General features: G+C 46.1%; 1 protein-coding gene across 1 annotated transcript in view; it reads left to right on the top strand.

The window, feature by feature from the left end:
- The window catches only part of LOC114700446 (retinal-specific phospholipid-transporting ATPase ABCA4), a 140,725-nt gene that overhangs the window by 32,066 nt on the left and 83,886 nt on the right, over positions 1–24,773 (top strand). The window contains exons 7-11 of the mRNA XM_028880067.2: positions 11,105–11,194; positions 14,302–14,542; positions 15,745–15,884; positions 17,043–17,159; positions 17,789–17,986. Of these exons, the coding sequence (XP_028735900.1) occupies positions 11,105–11,194; positions 14,302–14,542; positions 15,745–15,884; positions 17,043–17,159; positions 17,789–17,986 (786 nt within the window). The remainder of the gene's footprint in view (positions 1–11,104; positions 11,195–14,301; positions 14,543–15,744; positions 15,885–17,042; positions 17,160–17,788; positions 17,987–24,773) is intronic.

Here is a 24,773-nt window from a genome sequence, read left to right as displayed (position 1 = left end):
TGGAACTGTACCATGAGGAATGTCAATCACTAAGATATTTTTTGAGACATTCTGGAATTAATTGTTGATTACCGAATTCACATTTTGTCTGTCTTTATGGTGGCTTTCTCAAATCCCAGTAAAGGTCTGTTCTCACCCTCTCTCTCCTGTTCTCACTCTCATGGTCCTTGTTCTCCTACTGTCTCTCACTCTTGATCTTTCTCTCTCTCTCTCCTGCTCTCAGCTTTGTCTTTAAACTGGGGCCAGGGCTGTTGCCAAGTTGGTAAGAGTGCTTGTGTCCCATGCCCAAAGCCGGGGTTAGTTCCTCGGCACATGTCAACAGCTGCAACCCAGCACTTAGGTGGTGGGGGCAGGAATGCCAGATGTTCACACTCATCTCCAGCTAGCCTAGGATACAAGAGACCTTGTCTCGGGGTAGGGGGTAGGGGATACACAGAAAAGAAAAGAAAGATAGGAGAAGAAAAGAAGCCAGATGAATTCTTTAAATCGAGTCAAATAAAATAGGCCTTGTTGTTTCTGGCAGAGTTTATTTTGAATTTCCCTTGGAAGTTATTCTGCAATTTTCCCAGCTCATTGAGGGGTGGACTTCCAAAGTAGGTCAAAAGGGTCAGGACCTGAGGAGGCCACCATAAAAAGTCTAGGACCCCAGAGATGGTCTTGATGCTTCCCACACCGTGGAGAGAATTAACAGCCTGTGGCCTGAACGTCTCTGTCCTACAGCAGACTACAAAGCAACAACACTTGGTCTATGGTGGGGCATGGTCTTCACTTCAGCCAGTCCTGGGTACAGCCAGATAAGATTTTGCATCTGGACAAAATTATCCTTTAGTGACTAGACCTTGTGTTAGTTCTGCTTTACTGTAACACGTATCTCAGTCAGTCCGAGAAAGGGTTCCCTTTGGCTCACAGGTTTAGAGATTCCGGGCTGTGGCTGATGGACTCATCACTTTTGGTCCTGTAATGAGGAAGTACATTGTGGCAGAATTCATGGTGGAACAATCCACGCATTTCTTGGCCAGGAAGCAAAGGATAAAAAGGGGGAAGGGCTGGGGGTTCCCACTATACCCGTCTATGGCAGGCCTCCCAATAGCCTAAGGACCTCCCACTACCCCTGTCCAAGATGGAGGCCATGCCTGTAACAGATGGGCTTTGTATGACACTCAAGATCCAAACTATAGTTAACCCCAAGCTGGGGCCACTGACCTGAGTGTTTACTTATCAAACAAGGAATAACAGGAAACCTTCCTTTTGCCTTTCACTGAGTTTAGAGATCAGAAGTTTTACCAGGTAGCCTCTGTAGCTGAAGCTTTCCTGTGTCCCACCTGGCCCATGGCCAGGACAAATCTCTCTCACCCTCCAGTCCTGCAGCCGCTTGGACCCAAGTAAACACACAGAGGCTTATATTAATTAAAACTGCTCAGCCATTAGCTCAGGCCTACCACTGACTAGCTCTTACATTTATACTAACCCATAGTTCTTATTTATGTTTAGCCGCATGGCTTGGTACCTTTTCTCAGTTCTGCCTCCACATCTTGCTTCCTCTGTGTCTGGCTGGTGACTCCTGACTCCGCCTTCCTCTTCCCAGAGTTCTCTTCTCTACTTATCCCACCTATACTATACTTCCTGCCTGGCTACTGGCCAATTAGGGTTTTATTTATCAACCAAATCAGAGCAACACACATTCACAGCATACAGAAAGACATCCCCAGCAACCCTCACTGACTTAGATGGGCCCAAGGTACTTCTTTACCCCCTCTGTCCAGGTGTCTACACGATCACAGCTGCAGCAGGTACCTGCAGGGGACGGGCACTGAGCTGAGGCCCCGGTACCAACACTGAGCCTCCTAATCTCAACTTACAACAAGTCAACAAACCTATTCAAGGCTGCTCAGCTTAGAAAGCCCAGCACAAACAGTACTCGTCCCCGGGAATAGCAGTTCTTGGCTTAGCCGTAGGTGGAATCGCCAGGAAAGCTTTAACAGCTACATATGCAGCCCTGGGGATTCCGTTCAGTTGAAGAGTACTTGCCTAACATGCCTAACTAGGCCCTGGGTTTGATACCCAGCACTGCATAAAACTGACCATCGCAGTGTCTACCTGTAATCCCAGTGCTTGGGGAGGTGGAGGCAGGAGGATTAAGAATGTGAGGTCATCCTTGGCTACATGGCTACATGACTAAATGAGACTATCTCAAACAAGCCCCCGACTCCGAGTCCAGAGACCCTGAGTCAGTCGTACAGGGTACAGACTGTATACTTGAGTATTTCCAGAGCTTCCCAGACAATTTCAAAGTCCAGTCAGGGTCAAAAATTATGAACCTTGAACGAAAGAGTTTGCCTTTACAATCTCAGTTTCTGTAGACCAAACAGTAACACTTGTACCCCAAACACCTCTGGGCTTCAAGAACAGAGTGCTGCCTGCCTGCCCATTCCGTTCAACAGAGAGCTGCCCAGCCAAGGCAGGCCAGAGGAAAACACCCCAGTGGGAGGCATCCGGCCGGCCGCTTCAGAGACCTTGCTTGCCCTTCTCCTGATTCCTGCTTCTGCCTCAGTCAGGAGAGCGCTGACTAACACAGAACACGTGAGCTCTTAGCAAAGAGCAAACACCCCGTCTAGTCGTCTGGTGCCCTTGAAATGTGCCTTCCCCGGGACCAATGAACAGGGCAGCTAAACATTAAAAGCAAATAAATCACTAATAAAGAACTTAAAAGAAATAGCAAGCATTAAATGAGATTTTGCTTTCATTGCTTCCTGTACCCATCCTGGGAGTGGTTTTAGGAAAATGATCCCCAGGCAGGCACAGGGTGGCCAGGGCAGAACCCGCGCCCCCAGCTCCCCCGGAGGAGCATGGCTAGCCTCTGGGGCCTGGCTGTTATTGCAGCTGGTTGGCGCCCAGCCACTGCCATTCTGATGTGGGAGTGCTGGGCCAGCCCCTCAGAGGGGCTGCTTCTCGTGCACACGTAGCCCTTGTATAAATAAGGTTTTATTAAATGCCAAGTCAGTTCTCATTAACAAAGAAAGAGGAAAAATTTCGGTAAGCCACTGTGACGGCACCTGCCCCTGCTGGGCACAGAGCAAGGGTGGGGGCAGGGTGGGAGCGACCTCCAGACCTGGGACTCTGCGGAGCTGAGGGAAACGGAGTGGGAGTCAGCACCAACTGGGAGCAGCTGTGTTTTTCCTCGGCCCTTTGGAGGTCAGAACTGAATGTTGTCATCTTCAAATAATCCAAATGCAGTTCTCTGGGCGTGGCTCCACCCGCTCCGTTCCCAGAGTCTCTGTCTCTGTCTCTCTCTGTCTCTGTCTCTCTCTCTCTCTCTCTGTCTCTCTCTGTCTCTCTCTGTCTCTCTCTCTCTCTCTCTCTCTCTCTCTCTCTCTCTCTCTCTCACACACACACACACACACACACACACACGAACACGGAACTTGCCCATGTTCTTTTGCATGAACCCATGCACACACGTGATTGGTGACCGGGGGGGGGGGTGGGGGGGTGGAGAAGCACTCAGCAAATCGGGTGGCTGGATTTTCTTCCAGGTTTCGCCTCTCATGGTTTCACCTGCCACTCTGTAGCTTGAAGAAGTTCATCTTCACCTGAGGCTTTTTCAGGCCAGCAGCTGGCAACTTGAAACCCAAAAGCTCAGAGCTGGGCCCAGGGCATCATTACTGCCAGCATACCTGAAATGTTCGCACCTCATAAAAAAAACGGGGCGTCACTTCAGTACTTCAGTCAGTTTCGGGTGAGGGGTTGGGCGGTTTCCCATCTGATCTGGCCCGGGTTGCGCATGCCCCTGCTGTCCCTCCTCCATCCCGTTTTCTAGCCCCCACACACCCCCTCACCCCCACACACCCCGCCTTCCTGTTTTCCTTCCCACTCTGATGCATAGCTTTGAAATCTTGCTGAGAAGCAAGTCTGTCTCTTCAGCTTTGAATGTTCATTTGTGGAACTGAGGTGGGCGCTAAGACCTGCCATTCTCCTGGGAATTCCGAATGCCCCTCCCTTCCCCCTTCTCCATCCCTGTGGATGGGGGAAGGCTGCCTTTTGGGTTCCTGGTTTCCCCTCTGTAAATGTTCCTGCCGTAGCACAGATTGGCTTTTTTCCCTCTCCTCCACCTCTATGCTGCTATGGCTTTTGCTTTTCTGACTCCATTGTACTCAGGTCCCTGTGACTATGGGCTGGCTGAACATTGAGTTCCTGAGAAGAAAAGGCCCAGTCTTGGGGGTCCTGACTACATGCTCCTGTCCATGTCCAGCTTCACTCTTGGCTCCGCTCTCCGAATTCCTGAGCCACCAGGAATAAACAGGGGTGGACTGCGCATCGCCTGGAGAGAGCTGGCCTTGCTTTCTGCTCCCTGGGGTCACTGGCTGCAGTTGGTTAAATTTCAACGATGTGTTCCAATTTTCAAGTGGCTTTTTGCTATGTACAGTCCCCTGGGGGAAACCCCACATCTCCTGAGTTTTACAATAACATCTCATTAGTGACTTTACCTCCATGATTCTCTCCCGGCCTCTTGCTGTATCTTTGTAACTTTCTCCTACTTTGGGAAGAAGGAAATCAAATCACAGTGCAAGCAGCAGTATGTGTGTATGTGTGTATGTGCATGTGTGTGTGTGTGGGGGGGGTGGTGGCAGGTAGAAACAAAACTCAGCCAGCAATGGAGTTCTAAAAACCATTAAGCCACACTAGGTATATTTGGTTTACAGCATTTGTCTACATCTACCAAATCAGTGGTTATTGGGGTGGGGGGAATTTTAATAAAGAAGAAAATAGAATAGAGGCTGTTTTGCTTTTTTTTTTTTTTTAAGCAAGCATTAGGCTGATGAGCTTATCATTTGCCTGTCTTGATTTCTTGTAGGCTCCAGATGTATACAGTAGGCTAGAACTTGTTTTGTTGACATTCCAGATACAACTTTATAGACTGAAGAAGAAGGAATTCCTGACTGGTCAAAGCTAACGTGACTTGGGACAGAAGCCAGCCCCTGGGGAGGGTGCTAGTTCCGATGATGGGCCTGGCGTCCCTGCCTGTGTCCAGTCACTCTAGATCATGTACTTAAGATATGTGTTACCCACATGCTAGATGACGGGTTTCCCCAGAGTAACTGACCTTCAGGAGGATTTGGCTCCCGATACTTCAGCATTCTGCAGAACAGCAGCTCTGAATTGTTTTTATGGGTTAGGGTCATGTTTGAGACTCTGACACCAGCTCGAAGCCTTTCTCTAGGGAGTGTAAGTTCCCACAGATGTGAAGGCGTGGGGACTCATGAAGCCACTGAAGCCAGACCCCAGGTTAAATGCTCCGGCAATGAAATTCCTTTCCTACCTACCACTAGTACAAAATACCCAATGGGTCTCAGATACAAAACAAAGATTTTGTTGTTGTTTTCAAGGGTTAAGAGCACTCTAAAAATTTAAGTGGGAACATGAATGGCATCTGTTTTTCCCAGAAGCACTTATATGAATGGATTTCCACACAGAATCCATTACACACAGGCCAAGACCACCCAGGACAGGGACAGGACCACACGACCTGCCTGTGTCGCAGCTCAGACAGGGCAAGACACTGAGGGTGGCACTGTTTGTCTGCATGTGGGCATGGCAGGGACTTACAGTTAAAACGCAGCTTCGCATGGTAGAAAACTTACTTCCACATTTCGGAATAAGAATGCCAACAGAATCCAGCCCTAAGGTAGACCCCCATGTCACAATACCCAATAAACACCGAGCTTCGGAGCTCAGGGGTGATAGTAATGACAACACAGATGTGACCCTCACATCTGGGGCCCAGCACACTCCAGCTCCTACAGTTGTCGTGAGCATCTCAGCACCAAGGCAGCTTCAGTCTGGCTAACTCCCAGGACCCTGAGCTGCTGCCCACAGCCCAGCCTCAGCACCAGCCAGGTATTTCTCCCTCCAGGCTAGAGGCAGGGTTGCGGAAAGCCATGCCAGTCGCTGGTGTTGACCTTGGCTCTTTTCATAACTCCTCAGCATTGGCTCTCGAGTGTGGGACCAGCTGTAGAGGACCAGAGTCCTGGGCCACCGACTGGCACAAACAAGCATCCCCTAGTGACCTAGAGACTGCTTTCTGACTACAGGTTGACACCCAACTTGCTGCCATTTATAGAGAACTCTTTCTTCCTTCTTCGTGAAATTGACAATATGACCCATTCTACACATGTCATGGGATTTCAGTGAAATTGGTATTAGAGAAAGGATAGGAAATACACTTTGAAACCAAAGACGTTTTGCTTATACCAAAGTGAAGTCACGGGCTGGGAAGCAAGTTCAATCGGTAAAGTGTCTGGCCCACAAATATGAGGGCTTGTGTTCCATACCTAGAACCCACGTAAAAAAGCCAGATGAAATGAAGCATGCTCATCAATCCCTGCACTAGGGAGGCAGAGAAAAGTGTATTCCTAGGGCTCACTGGCCAGGCAGCCTAGCATACTCCAGGCCAGGTCAAGAACCTGTCTCAAATTTTATAATTAATTAGTTAATTATATTAATTATATTAATCAATTAATAAAAGGGTGAATGGTGCCTGAGGAATGATCCCTGAAGTCCTTTTTAGCTACTAATAAATTTTAGCTATTAATAAATCCCCCCAATATTGCCCTCTGGCTTGTACATACTTGTGCACATGCACACACACACACACACACACACACACACACACACACACACACACAGAAAATGGGAGGTGGCAGAGGAGAACACAGTCTTCTCTGCCTGCAGTGGTCCCTCCGCTCCTTCCTCAGACCCCAGCGACCAGAGGAAACTGTCTCACAAAATGACCTTTCACTGCCCCCTGGATTCCGAGCTCAGTTCTGCTTCATCAGAAACAGACACTAGACCAGAAGTCGTCAGGAAGGGACGAGGCCTTAGCTTCTGTTGCACTAAAGACAACTCTGTAACTCGTCAGCTCACATGCCCCAGAGCCCACCCTCTGCTTCAGACCTTCAGACACCGTTCCTTCCAGTGCCAGGAGACAGCACGTCTGGATGACCTCTCCCAGTAGAGACATTTTTGCATGTCCCCCCACCCTCCTGTGACTGAGTCTGAATTCTCCACTCATGACGCATTTCCTAGCATGCAGGGCGCCTCTCCTGGTTGCCCCCTCACCACCAAAGCAGCTTCCTCTCTTTTTATCCCATGCTTAACAACTGTCAGGCCGCAACAAACATGCTTTAAGTCCACAGTCTTCCAGTTACCCAGCAACGACTTCCCTCCCGGATAAACCTGGCCTTCCTGTAGCAGCTGCTGGGAAAGGAACCTAACAGGCCCGGGCTGTCTGTCCTCAGCTTTGCTTGCCCTTAACTTCTGGTCTAGATGCTTTCAAGACAAGCTACCCACCCCTGACTCCAGAATTTTCAGTGGTTCCCAGAAACCATGTTATCCTCTAAAGGCATTTTTAACCTGATGCAACCTAACCATATACTGTGTGTTGGGTATATCTTCAACTTAGAAATGAATATTGCAGACACCTTTAATTCCAGCACTCGGGAGGCAGAGGCAGGTGGATCTCTGTGAGTTTGAAGCTAGCCTGGTCTATAGAGCTGGTCCAGGACAGCTAGGGCTACGCAAAGAAACCCTGTCTCCAAAAAAAAAAAAAAAAAAAAAAAAGAAAAGAAAGAAAGAAAGAAAAATGAATATTGTTTCCAGATTGGCTCCTTTGAGTTAGGAAAAAAAGCCATCAATCATAGGCCACTCCTTTCATGTGCTGGCGGAGCAACAGCTACTGAATCAGTAAATCCCATCAAGACGTTCAGGGAACTGTTAATGCTTTTATTTCACTCTGGTATACAGATTGCACTCTCCAAAGTAAAGGGATTTATTTAGTCCTCCAAGAATCTTAACAGAGTTCTCAGGAGCCCCTATGAGGACCTTATATTGCTTAAGCAGGGTTTCACTGCTCAGGGACCACTTAGACCAATCACAATTAATAAAGACATATACTTCCGCAACCCTATTTGTATAACCAGTCCTCCTTAAGAAGCCTAATTTGGGGCTGGAGAGATGGCTCAGCGGTTAAGAGCACTGGCTGCTCTTCCAGAGGTCCTGAGTTCAATTCCCAGCAACCACATGGTGGCTCACAACCATCTGTAATGAGATTGGTTCGGTCTTCTGGCCTGCAGGGATATGTGCAGACAGAACACTGTATACATAATAAATAAATGAATCTTTTTTTAAAAAAAAAAAAGGAGGTCTAATTTGGCCTTGACCTCAAGTGATCAGTCCCAAACCCAATTATAACATAAAGTTATTTGTTATTTAAAATAGTAAGAGAACTTGCTGACATAGGAGTCTGGGATGTGTGTAATAGTATTATTTGCCATTTTGGTCCCTGACCCTTTTTTCTAGAAATGTTTCCACATTTCCATTCAAATCAAGTTACAGCCTCTTCTGGTTCTTTTGGCAAGAACAGGTCTTATGAATTGGAATTGACAATGGGGAGGGAATTCAAAGAAGTGAGCCCGAGGAAGTTTTTTTATAATTTATAGCAACATCAATTAAAAAGCTGGTGAGCAGACACAGAGTGGGGCTTCCTGGGGGCAGGCCCTGTTCTGAGCTGTAAATGGCTTCTCCAAAACACATGTTCTTCGTTGTTTATCATCCCCATGACAAAGAACTAGGAAAGGAAATGTAGCTAGGACACCAAGCGCACACTAGGCTTAGCAAGTGTGTGATAGATAGATATTATCCAGTTGTTAGCAAGATCAAAAAAAGGAAGTGTTGACCAGACACAAAAATGCATCTAACGCCCTGGCTCCAGGCTTGCTCACCCCCAGATTCCTAGCCTTGTTTTTATCTGGCTATCTATCCAGGCTGACTCTCCGTGTCTGGCTTCACATTCCTCTCTCCACCTGGAATCCCTGACTCCCTACACCCGTCTGTGCACAGATACCACTGCCTTCATCCTTGCAGTCACCTCATCCCTTTATCAACTCAAGTGTCCCTAGCAGTGGGGCTGATTGCTCCCTTTCTGGCAGAGACACCACTCATGGAACCTAAAACCCAGGAGACTCTGTCTCTTTGCTACAAGATTAGTCTACTGATCATTAACACAACCCATATCCATAGCTCATGGGTACCTACCCTGAAGATATAAAAATAAAGCCTGGTGCTATGCTTAAGGAGTTCATAATCTAATGAAGTGAATGATTCTCAACCTTCTTAATGCTGCAGCCTTTTAATACAGTTCCTCATGTTGTGGTGACCTCCAACCATAGAATTATTTTCATTGCTACTCCATAACTATAATTTTGCTACTATTATGAATCATAATGTAAATATCTGATTGTAGGATATCTGCTATGTGATCTCTCAAGGGGATCATGACCCACAGGTTGAGAACCACTGATCTAGTGGAAAGCAGATACATTAAAAATAATGGGAGATAGCTGTGTGTGATGGTGCATGCTTATAATCCCAGCACTCAGGAGGCAGAGTCAGAGGAGCTTGATCTACATACTGAGTTCCATGATAGCCAGGGCTATATAGACCTTGTCTCAAAAAATCCAAATAGTAATAATAATAATAATGTGTCCCTTCTTATCTCTCATAGTCTTTAGGAGAGAAGATGGACAAGATTAGAGAGAGCATTCGCTGACATGTGATTTGACCTATTTACATCCTTCCTCTCTTCCTACCTACTGAACTCAACCCCATTAGCCTATAGCAAAACCAGGAATTAAAGTGACTTGCTGAGCATCCATTACCCTTAAAGCTATTTACAAGCAATTTGAAAAGAAGTCTCAGTAAGATGGGTGTCTCAGGCCAGTCAGAGCAGAGGGCAGAAAGCATGAAAGCATGCCTACCATGGGAAGAAAGGCAAGGGTCCAGGACAGAGCTAGAACTCGGGTGGTGCATGGTGCAGCTAGACCAGTGCAACCATCATTCAGGATAACCACCCTACAGAATGAAAGAGGTGAGGCTCCTGCCTTGTGATCTACACATACCTGAGCGAGGATGAAGTACAAGCTTTGCCAGGGCCTCTCTCCAGGCCGCTGCTGCTAGAGAGAGGTGCTCCCTTGAATTTGAAAACCATTGTCTTAACACTTAGCACTCAGTCCTAAAAGACTGTTTCGAGTAGGCTGTCAGTGGTTCAACTCCATTCTGAAGCTGTGACGAATAAAGTAGATCAGGACTTGAATTTGGTGTTCAAGGTGTTTGCATCAGGCTCTAAGGCTGGCAAGCAGAAAAACTGAGGACTTTGGTATTCCCGATCAAGATGGAAAGTACTGAAACTATTCTGCGTTGTCCGTCCGTCCCCCCCCCCCCGCAAGCCCCACCCAAATGTTGCTCTCAGCTAGAGAACTTGACCAAGGAACTTGTCACTCATGTGAACTGCAGTTTTAAGAGAAAAGTGATGGACTTGGTGGAATCTTCCATAAGAGAGTATTTGTGAGCAGAGAAAAGGTGACAGCCTGCCCAGCAAGGACACAAAGGGGACAGACTTGAGCAGTGATGGAAGCCTGGCAGGGCCTGCAGAGCCTGGAGGTGAACAGATGGGCATCCTCCACCCTGCCTGGCTTCACACTCCACCAGCTGCACTGTTTCCCCTCCTTTGGGAGTCTCGTCTGGTGTCACCAGAACAGCAATCAGAGTCACTTTGGTGTATGTATACACTGTCACCGCGAGACCGTTCATGATTGACGAGCTCGGCAGGGAACATGGAACAGGAGCCTTTGATTTTTCTAGATTGGGCGAAAGAATTTTGTTTCTGAAGGCAACCTTGCAAAAGTTCTATTAGAAAATAAAGAATGGCTTACAAGTACATACGAAATGTGTGTGTGTAGATGTGTCTGTGCGCACATACATGTAGAGCTGAAGGTTGACATCTGGTATCTTCCTCAGTTGCTCGTATCTTCCTCTTAACTTTCGAGACAGGCCTCTCTGGATTTGTCTAGACTGGCTATACAGCAAGTCCCAAGGGTTCCCCTGTCTCTAGCTCCCCAGCCCTGGGGTAACATGTCTGTGTCATCATACCAGGACTTTGTGTGGGTGCTGGGGAGCAAACTCATGTCTTCATGCTTGTGTGGCTGACTAAGCCATCTCCTCAACCTGGTAACCACATTTTTAAAAAAAAATTTTTTCCTGTTGATTCCAGCTCCCCACACTCCTAGACAGCAGTTCTCAAGGTATCAACTTGAGATTTTGGGGAGGAATATTATCTGACATGTCACCAAGACTGCAAAAGGTAAGAGGCCCAAAGCCATTAACTATAGTTTTATTATGCCTTTACACCATTTCAGTCACACTTACTGTATCAAATAATTTAACTGTACCTCTCACCTCTTAAGGAGAAATCCATTTGCTCTTCCTGTCTAGCAATTTAAAGGCAGCATCTGCTCATGTTCTAAACCATATGCGCCCCTAAGTAGGAGGTAAAAAGAAAACAACCATCCTTGTGATGCTACATCAAGGCCCAAGTACCACTGGAACCAATGACTTGTCTGCAGTAGCATGATTGCTTGTGGACCTGCAAATGAGTGTCAGGTTTCTGGTACTGAGTGGTGCAGTCACCCATACGCCACCGGTAACAGTAGCAAATATGTACACGGTGCTTATGGGTGCGATTCTTAGTGCTTTACCTCCACAGATTCACTTCATCCCGCCGGAGTGACTTTTTTGTGTTGTTTTATGAAATATGTACACAATCTAATTACTATCTGCTTGTATAAGACTTCTCAGACATAGAAATTGATTCCTCCACTTAAGAGTTGATTGATAATGGAGACAGGAAGAGAATAGACAGACACCATCACAAGCCTTTTGGAGTATATGGCCAGCAAAGACAAGAAGCATGAAAAAGGCAACTCTCTTTAAGGGTGATGAATGTTATGGAAGGGGAAGAGAAACAGAAAATATAATTTTCCCTCGACTTTTCCCCTTTGATTTTCCCAGCCACCTTAGGCTCAGTCAACTTGGAAAATAACATGCTTGGAATCTGTATTTATAAAATTAAACTCAATCAGGGCAAAGCAGGAGCCCTGCTTGTCAGGAAGAGCGAGAGAAGGGCCGTTGTACCTCTGGCCACCTGCTGCGGGAGTCTCTAACATTTTCCTCTTTATAGCATTTTAAAACTCATAGCCGTATAATGGAGGTGAAGTCCACAGAGATTGTAAGTAGCTTCCCAAGGCACATCAACACTTTGAATTCTGTGTGGGCATTCCAGAACATCCCTGGCCTGTTTAGGTAACAGGTCTAAGCATCTGTGAACCAGGTTAAAGCTCATGGCCCAGTTTATATTAATTGATATCAGACCATTTGACCCCAACACAGCCCTTCATTTCTGAGTGCTTTGATTAAATGAGCAATATAATCATGATAATAACCCTCTGGTCATAAGACCCACTGTTGTTGAAGCAATTTAAGATTCTGACTTTCTCACTGAGGCATAGACTGTGATTATAAACGTGACTCACCGTGTGGATTCCACACGGTGCTCATCAGTTTCGGAAAGCAAGTGTTGGCATGTGTACAAAGAGAGAGAGAGCCCACAGGTCAACATCGCTAACAGGAGTGGGAGAATGTTTTCCGACATGCCTGGGTGAATCCTAATGGTTTTTTTTTTTTTTTAATTTCCAAATTCCTTAGAACGTGAATAGTAAGGTGTGGTTAGGGAATAAACACAGACTTGTTTTTACTTTATATTTTCCCTAAAACAATGCCACATGGCCTTATGGGACCAGGATCCTGGTGCCTCTTTTGCCAGTGTCTCCCAGCCTAGTTCTCAGCATCACAGATCTGCCTTTCAAGGATGAAGCCATGGATACCATGACACCATAGAGAAGAGAAGGGACGCCAGGCCCCTCTTAGGTGACACAGAGTTTGGTATTTTCTTCCATAAGCGAGACATCTTCTGTTCTTTGCTTGAACTTTGTTTGTTTGTTTGTTTTTTGTTTTTGTTTTTCAAGACAGGGTTTCTCTGTATAGCCCAGGCTGTCCTAGAACTCAATTCACAGAACAGGCTGGCTCCCAAGTACTGGAATTAAAGGAGTGTGCGCCACCACACCCAGATCTTTGCTTGAATCTTTTCTGTTTGTTTTTGTTTGTTTGTTTGTTTGTTTGTTTGAGACAGGGTTTCTCTGTGTAGTTTTGGTGCCTGTCCTCAATCTCGCTCTGTAGACCAGGCCTCAAACTCATAGAGATCCACCTGGCTCTGCCTCCCAAGTGCTGGGATTAAAGGTGTGTGCCACCACCACCCGGCCTTTGCTTGGATCTTAAAAGATACACATATACACACAGTCTGGCAAACACACACACACACACACACACACACACATACACACACACACACACATGGGTTGCGGGGAGGGGAGAGAATAAGCTACACCATTCAGTTGAATGGAAGAGCTCACATGCGATAAAATTAAGTTAGTAAGAAGACGTTTTGAGGACTGGAGAGGTGGCTGAGTGGTTAAGAGCACTTGCTGCTTTCGAAGAGGACTAGAGATCAGTTCCTAGCATCTATATGGCAGTTCCCAACTACCTGGAATCCCAGCTCCAGGACACCCCCTTCTAGCCTCTATGGTTATATATATATACATATACACACACACAAACACAGACATACACACACACAAGTAAAAATAAATCTAAAAAGATTATTTTTCAAACATAGAACACCAAATTCTAAACTTTTTAATCACAGAAATTTGCCTTGACTTTTCATTTCCAAAACACAGACATTTCTCCATTATTTTATTTCCCAGCTTTTTCCAGTGTCTCCATCTTAATGGAATAACAACTAATTTATAATGATATAGAATCTGCATTTTCCCAAGGACACAATCCCAGGGAACCCAAACAAAGGAAAACAGACGATGTTAGCATGTTTTGTGTTCTTGTTTGTCCCTGGATAGATGACGGCAGGTGTTGTTTTGTTTTGTTTTGTTTTGTTTTGTTTTCTACAGCTGGATTAAGAATTGCTGAGAATATATATGTTTCCCTTTAAATGTGGAAATCAAACACACACATGAGCAAGCCTTGGTTCTGTCTGTTTTAAGATTATTCAAAGTCAGGGCTGCAGAGAAGGCTCAACATTTAAGAGCACTGCCTGTTCTTCCAGAAGACCCAGGCTCAATTTCCAGCATCCACATGGCAGCTCACAACCGTCTAACTCTAGTTCCAGGGGATCCAATATGCTCACACAGACTTGAATGCAGGCAAAACACCAATGCACATAAAATAAAATTAAAATTAAACAAAAACAAAAGCAAACCAAAAAAAAAACCCTACCAATGTATGTGAAATAAAATAAACTTTAAAAAAAGATTATTCAAAGTCTTTCTCTTTTCCTAGTTTATTCATCAGCCAAGTATTCAAGACTTGCTATGGGTAACCAGACCTGTTCTGCAGAACAGTGGTCCTGAGACCTTCACCCAGCTGATGGGCATCCTGTCTGACCTCCTGTGTGGCTACCCAGAAGGAGGAGGCTCTCGGGTGTTCTCCTTTAACTGGTACGAAGACAACAACTATAAAGCCTTCCTGGGGATTGATTCCACAAGGAAAGATCCCACCTATTCTTATGACAGAAGAACAAGTAAGTTCTCTGAATCCTACAGGCCAACTGGCCTCTGGTGTTGGTTAAGATGATGGGTTGGGATGTGGGAAGGGTGGGCAGATGACTCAGCTGGTAAAGTTCTTGCTACATAAGCCCAAGGACCCAATTACAATCCCTAGAATACACACACACACACACACACACACACACACACACACACACACACAGCCAGGCATGATGGTGCCCACTGGTAATCATGGCACTGGAGAGGCTGAGACAAGAAGATACTGGAGGTTTGCTGACCAGTTGGCTTAGCCTACTAACCAAGTTTCAAGTTAGTGATAAAACTAGGTAGATGGCACACCTTAGGTTATCCTGTGACCTCCGTACTTACACATACATGTGCATGCACACTTGCCCACACACATTGCACACTAATACGAAAAGTGATGGGTTGGCCCTTCTAAGAAGCCAGTCCTGGGGTTGATTCCCCTTGCTCTTGGTGGCCTTGGGTAAGTGGATTTCTCCCAGAAAGTTTCTCTCCCCTTGTAGAGGAGAGCGGTGCTCGGAGAAGGCTGGATGTGAGCCTTGGGAAGCACCAAGCCCACTTGGAAAGGAAAGAGAGGGGGCATTTCCCACTGATGTGACTGAACTGGGGCCAAGCTCCAGAGGAACACAAGAGCGATGGATGAGGAGATGACTCCGATTTACAACCTAGCTCAGGTCAATAGGGCCCTGGCAAGTCGTCTGCTTCACTTGTACTGTTTTGGGGTAGGGTGGGCTCTGATATCACAAAAAGACAGCAAAGGACACAGCACAAGGAGGTGGGCTCTGAGACAGTTGCATACAACAAAGAAGAGAAGCAGTTAATAGACACAGAATTCGTTGAGACTAAAGCTGAGATTCCGATGTGGGGATGCTTGTTTTGGACTTTCACTCCCTTCGGGCTCTCGCAAAGATCACAAGCAGGCCTCTCAACTCTTTCTTTTAAGCGGAATAAGCCACAAGACAAACCCTATCCTTTGTCACACTGTGGAGGCTATTATCAAGGGGCATTGTGGCATTCTGTCACTAATGATGAGCTTGTTATTAGTGGGGTTCAGCCTAATAATTTAGATTACTTCTCAAACCCTCCAGTGTGGCATTGAATGGGAGCGAGACATGTGATTTGATGCACTAATGACTACGTTTAGTTATGAGCAGTGGGGAGTTTTGAAAAATGTGTCCCTTTCTCTTGACAGCATCCTTTTGTAACGCATTGATCCAGAGCCTGGAGTCAAACCCTTTAACCAAAATAGCCTGGAGGGCAGCTAAGCCATTGCTGATGGGAAAAATCCTCTTTACTCCTGATTCCCCTGCTGTTCGAAGGCTACTGAAGAATGTGAGATCCCAGATGGTCTAGTTCCCTTAGGTCTCGGACCTCCCAGAAGACAGTGGTGTGGTGTGTGTGTGTGTGTGTGTGTGTGTGTGTGTGTGTGTGTGTGTGTGGTGTGTGTGATGTGTGTGGTATGTGTGTATGTGTGTGTGTGTGGTGTGTGAGTGCATGTGTGTGGTGTGTGTGTATGTGTGGTGTGTGTGTGTGCATGTGTGTGTATGTGTGTGGTGTGTATGTGTGTGTATGTGTGTGGTATGTGTGTATGTGTGTGGTGTGTGTGTGTATGTGTGTGGTATGTGTGTATGTGTGGTGTGTGCGTGTGTGTGTGTGTGTGTGTGTGTGTGTGTGTGCATGTGTGTGTATGTGTGGTGTGTGTGTATGTGTGCGTGTGCGTGTGTGTGTGTGTGTGTGTGTGTGTGTGTGTTTAAATATGCTCCTGCCAATGGCTCTCCTGATTGTTTTTCCCTAAATGGATTCCTCCCCCATGCACAGTCTTGGTAGGAATGCCTCCCTCTGGTGCCCCTGCGGGGCCCACCCTCTCTGAAGCAGCCTGCAATGGAGTTTCTTTCCCACTCTGTGACTTATATCCCTAGAGGAAATATTCGCCGTTCTCTGATCCCTGGCTTCCCAGAACAGGCAAAGATGGGGAGGATGAATATTTGCTCACTTGGACCCAAATATAACTTAAGGAGACTTGGAAACAATAACATCACTGTTACATGTACCTCCGCAATAACTAACAAATTGGATTCTGTCAGTCCTGGAGTCTGAGAAATGGCAATAGTCTAGGAAAGGAAAAGCATTTCCAAGAAGAGCCTGCAGGCTGGGGAGATAGTTCAGCTGTTAAGAGAACCGGCTGCTCTTCCAGAGGACCAGGGTTTGATTCCCAGCACCCACATGGCAGCTCACAGCTGTCTGTAACTTCATTTCCAAGTGATCTGATACTCTCCTCTGGCTTCCATGGGTACAAGGCATGCACGTGGTACCTAGACATACATGCAAACAAAATACCCATATACTTAAAATACAAATACAATAATAAATCTAAAAAGAGGAGGAGGAGGAGGAACCTTGGCCAAATATTAAGGTTTATGACGAGGCCAGAAGCTAGAACTAAAGTTTCTCTTACATTTCCTTCTGTTTTCTCTCTGTGTGTCTTTTTAGGCCAACTCAACTTTTGAAGAACTGGATCGAGTTAGGAAGCTGGCCAAAGCCTGGGGAGAAGTGGGGCCCCAGATCTGGTACTTCTTTGAAAAGAGCACACAGATGACCATGATCAGAGTAAGGATGCTCATGTCATAGGATGGGGAAGAAGGAGAAGGACTGTAAAGAGTTCATCACTACCTGAGTCAGATCAAGCCATAGCAAGCAGAACCCCAAGCACTTGTCCTCAGACTGTCACCAAGTGGAGGCACTGGCGCTGGGTGGGGAATATGTGTCCTAAATTCTCGGGGGAATTTAAAAGTTGCCGCAAGATCAGTCTCTTTCCCATGAATTCACTTGAAGGTCTCAGATTCAAAAGGGTATCTCCTGAAGAGGCCAGCTCTATATACCAAGATGGCCGCTTGTGTCTATACGGCCTTGTTTGCAACTTTGGAAAACCAAGAGGCAATGTCAGGGAAATTAAAATGAGAACAAAACAGACAGCCATCCAATGGAAATCTTCTATATCATTTTACATGCTCACTAATACCCCTCCCACACTCCATCTTGCCTCTCCTCTATTCTAGAGGCCCTTGTGTTTGAAGAAAATGATAGGCATACATATGCCTTGTAATGGAAGGAAAAGCTACCAGCTAGTGAGCCTTAGTGTCTCAATCACTAGTCATTAAAATCTGAAATGCTCTGAGAATAAGATCAAAGAGCCTATAGAATTCTTAATTTCTGTGACTCTGTTTCTTCTTCCCAAGGATACCCTGGAACACCCAACAGTAAAAGACTTCATAAACAGGCAGCTTGCAGAAGAAGGTATTACCACTGAAGCCATATTGAACTTCTTCCGTAGCGGTCCACGAGAGAGCCAGGCTGATGGCATGACCAACTTTGACTGGAGGGATGTATTTAACATCACAGACCGCTTCCTACGCCTGGCTAATCAATACCTGGAGGTAAGAGGCATCAATCCACCCGAGGACCATCAGGTGGAACTTCTTAAAGATAATCTCATGGGTAAGACTAGAGATCTGTTAGCCAGTCAAATGGGGTTGGCTTTGGTCTTTCATCCTTCCCATGAAGAAGTAAGAGTGTCATGGCCGTCTCACAGGTCCTCTTCTCTGGAGGATCCTCTATACTTGCATGAAGACTCCCTTGCATCTTGCTAACTTCATGATTCCTTTGGTTCTCCCCTCCTCCCTCTCAGTGCACAGCCTCCTCAACTTTCTCCCATCTGTCATTGTTTCAATGACCTTCTATTGGCCAGTGTCCACCAAACCTTGAGTCTGAGCCTCATGGATTGCTGGACACCTCTACCCCAAAGTCCTAAGGGCCTATAAGACTCAAGATGCCTCAAAACAAACTTATACTCTCCTTTCCCAGTAAACTTCCTGAACTTCTTACGCCAGTTAATTCCACCAGCCTTTGCTCAGATTCTCAGGGAGAGAACACCAAGGTCATCTTTAATTTTCCCCTCTTCACTCTCAATGAAAGAGTGGTTATATGCTGGTACCTGGTGCTCATTTCTGTACTGCATGTTTTTGTCTCTCCTTGCTTCATCTCCTCCTCCTACAGTTCCATTAAGTGTGCAATGTTATCCCTGCCTGGATGTAGACGCAGAAGCCAAGGCTTAAAGAAGTTGAATAGGATCCCACAGCCATTAGGAGTACCAAGCGGAGTCCAAATGTGGGTGTGCCTGAATTCAGAGCCAGCCCTGATGACCTCTTTCTTCCCCTGCCACACCCAGTCCAAGTGCTCTGTCTTTTCCATCTCCTAAACATCTCTCAGCGCTGCCTCTTCTTGCTCTTGGAGATCTGTGAGGGCTAGAGGCCTTGTACTAGCCTGTCCGAGCAGCTTTCTCCCTGGATTCCAGGGTTCAGTCCCTGTTAATCCGGGCATTCCTCCGCCCAGACTCCAGCATCACATTCCAAACACACATCTGCTTGCATCACTCGCATGGTTAAAGTCTCAGTGACTCAACAAAAAAGCATCCATTGGTAGTGCCTCAGCTGCTGACAGCCTTCAGTGGTCATCCTTACACCACAAATTCCACAGAAGGGGGGAACGCCTTTCTCACAGCATAAGCAATACCCCCAAAGGGACCCCTGCTCCACCAGGCTTTGGGGGCCTTAGTGCCTCAGGAAGGCAGTAGTTCTGACTGGGAGGCCTGGAATGCATGCCATCATAGGGGACTTGACTCTAAGCAAGATTCCGATGAAGTGAGGGAGGGAGGGATTTTCCTGAAAGAAAATGCAATGTGTATCTGCTCAAGCCTGAAGTGGCTTTTCCTTTTGCCCCTGTCTACCTGGTAATTCTTGGTTTGTTTTCTTTGCGGTGCTGGGGGTAGAGCCCAGGGCCTCATGCATGCCAGGCAAGTGTTACCATGGAGATGCAACTCCCAGACCTACTCATCTGTTCCTCAACACTTGGCCTTCAAGTATTCCCTCTACTTTCACATAAGCTTAGACATTCACTCTTCCATGATCCACAGCCCTCTCTTCATACCCTCTCAGGCTCTTGTCCAAGTTCTAGTTACAGTGAGCTGTCTTTGTGTCCATCTCCAGTTTAAACAGCTGGATGGAGTACTTGGCACCAGTGGGCACATCTTAGTTATCTTCGGGTTCTCAAACTTCAGCCCCAGGGATTTTCATCTCTGAAGGCTGATCACACCCAGTGGGCTGGGCCTCAACCTTCAAAAATCTAGGGCCATTGGAAAGTTTAAGGTAGCTGGGTAGTAGAGGTGCACGCCTTTAATCCCAGCACTCAGGAGGCAGAGGCAGGCAGATCTGTGAGTTTGAGGCCACCCTGGCCTACAAAACCAGTTCCTGGATAGCCAGGGCTGTTACACAGAGAAACCCTATCTCAGGGGGAAAAACAAACAAACAAACAAACAAAAACAAAAACAAAAAAAGGTTGAAGGTGCTGCTCCTAGAAATAAATACCTATAGGAGAGAGCTCTCTCTCCCAGATGGCGGTCATAAGAGTCACTCACTAGTGAGAAAAGGCCTGGCCTTATGTGTTCTTGAGGATTCCCTGCTGCCCTGGAGCCATCAGGATTTCCTTAGAGTATGTGGACTTCCTTCTCCTGAATCCTGGACGGTGACATCACTGTTCACGCTCCCACATAGTTCCTTAGGAAGTACAAAGCATGGTGGCGGCAGCACCAGAGTCAAAAAAAAAGCAATTCCCATCTTACCAGGAGACGACCGTGACCTTGGGTTGGGGGCTTTTTAGCAAACACATTCTGAGCACCAACCCAGAGCAGCTGACTCAGAACTTCCACAGAAGAGCCCTGGTGTCTCACACACGTTTGCAGATCTGTTAGACCCGGGAAAGAGGTTGCTGCTCCATGTACAGCTCCCAGTTGATGGCCCCTCCTCTGCAGTTGAGCTCACGTCTCTGGCTACGTCCACCACTGTTGTCCGAATCTTAGAACAGACAGGACCTGTGCAGGGGTGCGGGTGGGCAAGGGAGTATTTTTTTTTTCCTTATAGTGGTTCTCACAGTGTTTTTGTGATGTGTATGAAAAATAATTCTCGTCTTCGTTTGACTTGACATTTGTATCATGATATGAAAAGTTCCTTCCTTCTTCCCTCCCCCTTCCTCCCTCCCTCCCTCCCTTCCTCCTCCTTCCCTCCCCTCCCCCTCCCTCCCTTCCTCCTCCCTCCTTTCCTTCCTTCCTCCTTCCCCCTCCCTCCCTTCTTTCCTTCCTCCTTTTTGCACTCTATCAACTGAGCAGCATCCCCAGCCCCAAAGGAATTATTTTTCCTAAGCATCTTGTGTTTAATATAGTAGCAATAGATGCTTAATGGGCATTAGTCTCTTAAATACTTAAGAATTAAGCCTTCAGGGTGAGACTTTCCTAGACTCGATTCTATGTTCCTCTGTCTGCATCTGTGAAATGTAGATTTTAGGAGTATTTACTAATACTTGGCTTGTTCTGAGAATTAAATGAGCTAATTCATGCAATACACTGTCATATAAGAGGCATTATTAGGGACTGGAGAGATGGCTTAGAGGTTAAGAGCAGTGGCTGTTCTTCCAGAGGTCCTGAGTTCAATTCCCAGCAACCACATGGTGGCTCACAACCATCCGTAATGAGATCTGGTGCCCTCTTCTGGCATGGAACACTGTATATATAATAAATAAATAAATAAATATTTTTTAAAAAAGCATTATTAATCAATATTAAATGTTAATCAAAACACAAATAAACCTGGTCTCAGTCGGACCTGACCCCCAGCTGGTGCCCCTCTCAAGCTCGTGAGTTGCTGACCATATATCTGGCTTCTCAGCCCCCGGGACTTCCCCAGGACTTTGAAGTGCAGCCCACTGTGGCCAAGAGTCAGTGGCCTCCCCAGGGAAGCCCTACAAGGCTTTCATAATAGCAGAAATGATGACTCAGTTTCTTATCGTCTTGTCCTTGGGAGTGAGGGAATCAGGGACAGGAAGGAGGAGGTCCAGTAGGAGAAGACAGGCAGTGAAGGAGAGAGCCACTGCCATCCAGCCTGGGTTGTCTGCAACTGCTCTTGTGTTTGGGGCCGTCTGCAGGAGCCTTGAAAAATCCCCCCACCCCATTCCACAACACCTGAGTACCGCACTTAAGGTTTCTCTAGGACAGGGAAGCTAGCTGTTACTACCTACACCCTGTTTAAGAAGGCCAGCTTGGTACCTCCTTTTCAATAATGGGACCTGTGCTAATGAGATTAGACAAGTTCTTCATGGGCCAGTCGAGGTGTCCACATCCATTCCTATTCTATTTTTTTTTTTTTTTTAGATTTATTTATTTATGCATGTATGCCTGCAGGTCAGAAGAGGGCACCAGATCTCATCGCAGATGGTTGTGAGCCACCATGTGGTTGCTGGGATTTGAACTCAGGACCTCTGGAAGAGCAATCAGTGCTCTTAACCCCTGAGCCATTTCTCCAGCCCCCCATTCCTATTCTAAAAAACAGAAACCCAACAAGAATCACTTAAGGAAAATTAGGCAAATGAATTCTGTTGCCCATAACAATGAGCACTTAATAGTGATACTGGAAAATAACAGAAGCCCTGAGAAGGGGGAACAAATCTTTAAGCCTTTCCTCACTATGGAAAATGAGAGTGACCCCATGGATTTTCTTCTGGGTGACTAGAAGGGTTAAATCTTCCTCCCTGCTGAGGGTGAGGCCCTGAGCTGACCGTCCCATGGAGCAACCTGAAGGGTATCCATTCTCGTGAATCTGCCTTGTGGGTCCAGGTTAAACAGCTGCTTATGGGTCTGGCCCACCTGTCCCACAAGGGCTAAAATTTCTGCTTCTTATTAGTCGTTCTGAGAGATTTAACACTCTATGGCTTGATTTCTGTACAATTCTGTCCAATTCTAAGTAACAATACAAGGACAGAATGAGGTCCAGAGCACTTAGCACATTCATCAGACCTGTGTGTAAACGCTAGGCTGGGGGACTGACTCTTCGTCTAGAAGGTGGGGTAGGACCAGTGTCTCTTCACAGCTGTGGGGATGATATTAGACACTCTGAGTCACTCCAAGGACACGCACGTGTGGCAGCTGCTGCTCTGACCCATGAGCCAAATCAAGAATATACCTTTGCTCACACTCAGAAATGCCTGGACGTTAGTCAGGACCTGTCGTGCTGATCCCTGGGTTAGCCTTAGTGAACTGGCTGAGAGTCAGAGTTGGGTCTGTCTATTCCCATAGGCTAGGAGGATAGGTCTGGGATGCCGGACAGACTTCAGTGGACAGTGACTCAGAGGCTGAGAAACTTTCTTGTTCTCAGACCACCCCTCAGATAAAGCTTTCTTTGTAGCATCCCTCACCCCACAACTAATTTCTGCCTTTCGGCTGTTCCTGAGAAATCAAGATCAAAGTGAGACAGACCTCTTGGTCAGAAGGTAGACAGTGGTCTCGGGACAGGATGCTAGTGACATTTGAAAATCTCCACATCTCTCATGTGTGGAAAGGCTATTTCCAGACCCTGTCCCATCATCTCTTCTCCAAATCTAGGGAAACTGAAGTTCAGTGAGGGCTTCATAGGTAAACATTTATGTGGGGGGGGGGGAAGTATGTTTGTTTATTTATTTACCTACTTTGTGTGTGTGGCAGAGGGCAGTGAGAGGGTTGCCATGACATGTGAAGTCAGAGGACAACTTGTAGGGTGATTTCTCTCCTGCCATGTGGGCTCCTCAGGTTGAATGCAGGTTTTCAGCCTTGGTAGCAAGTGACTTCATCCTCTGACCCATCTTGCTGGCCCACATTTAGGTAAATACCTTAAATTCTTATGCACGCACATTTTATTCATAACCTATATTTGTCCCTATTTACATGTTTTCTATAGAAAAATGCAATTATAAAAATCAACAAATTATTACCCTCTGATTACCTTTTAGTTGAAATAAACGTATATACCTCTCCTCTTCAACTTCTTTGTGCAGCAAAAAGTTTGGCCTGGAATAAATCAAATACTATTTATTTACACTTCACACTGGATTTGAGTTGCTTAGTACATTTGAATTTCAGGTCTTAAGTTTCATATCAGGAAGCTGAATTTAGCCAAACTTTAATATGAAAAATACCTCTCATCAAAGCATAAAATTGTACTTTAACTAGTAACAACTACCTTCTGCTAAGTCTTGAGAAAACACACATCCATTAGCTGCCATTCCTTGGCTATCAGCTCAGCTAGTGTGTGTACATAACTCTTTATGAACTGGATGGTGGTTATTTTCTTGAATTATCAGTGGCCATTTTTTTTTAAAACTAATTTTCCTTGGTATGTTTAATACTTCTGGCTCCATGCCACCACCATCCAAGCATGACGTTCTCTGGAAACGTGTGTTTCAGGCTAGCTTAGGGAGGAAATGGGATAGCGCAGATGAGCTTGGCTCGTGTAAGGTGTTGTAGAGTTAGATGTGTAGACATTGGCTGGTTACCCGAGTTGCTTTCTTCTGTTAATTCAATGACCTCAGGTACTAGGAAGGTATCGTTGGGCGAGTTCAAGTCTGTACAAGATCAATTATTATTTCAAGGGCCATGAACTAGATCCTAAGCACCTCACAGACAATCACTGTATTTTACGCCTTTTTGAGCTCTCAAAAATCTAGAACTCAATCAGAGAAAAGGAAACAGGTGGAAGGTAGGCTGGGGACATGGAGGAAAGAGACTTACATGGGCCCTGGTGAGGGTTGTGTCGGGCACTTTTACTTGTCATCTCTTGACACACTGCTCCCCGCCTGGTAGCCATAACTGCTGTCTTCGTGTGGAATTTAAAGCAAAGTCTCTAAGAGGCTCGGCTTCCCAGTACATCACAGAAGATAGGTGGGAACTTCAGAATTCTTGTTGTTGGTTTTTTTGTTTGTTTGTGTTTGTTTTTGTTTTTGTTTGGTTCTTCAAGACAGGGTTTCTCTGTGTAGTTTTGGTGCCTTTCCTGGAACTCACTCTGTAGCCCAGGCTGACCTTGAACTCCCAGAGATCTGCCTGCCTCTGCCTGCTGAGTGCTGGGATGAAAAGTGTGCCCTACCGCCACTGGGCTGGGACGTCAGAGTTCTAACCCAGGCCTGTACTGACTCTAGAAATGAAGTTCGTTTCCCTGTAACGTACAAGTGCGACCCCAAAGGCTCTACAAGTATTATTTGCTTCAATTACATATTGGGTCCAATAACAGTAGCAATTATTTTATAGTACTCGGGATAATGAGTTGGTCTTTTTTTTTTTCTTTGCTTAAAAATAACCAGATTAAAATGAGA

The sequence above is a fragment of the Peromyscus leucopus genome, chromosome 6 (genome assembly GCF_004664715.2).
Source record: "Peromyscus leucopus breed LL Stock chromosome 6, UCI_PerLeu_2.1, whole genome shotgun sequence".
Taxonomy (NCBI): Eukaryota; Metazoa; Chordata; class Mammalia; order Rodentia; family Cricetidae; genus Peromyscus; species Peromyscus leucopus.
Note: the sequence above shows the minus strand (reverse complement) of the source record. Positions and strands in the feature narration are given on the sequence as shown.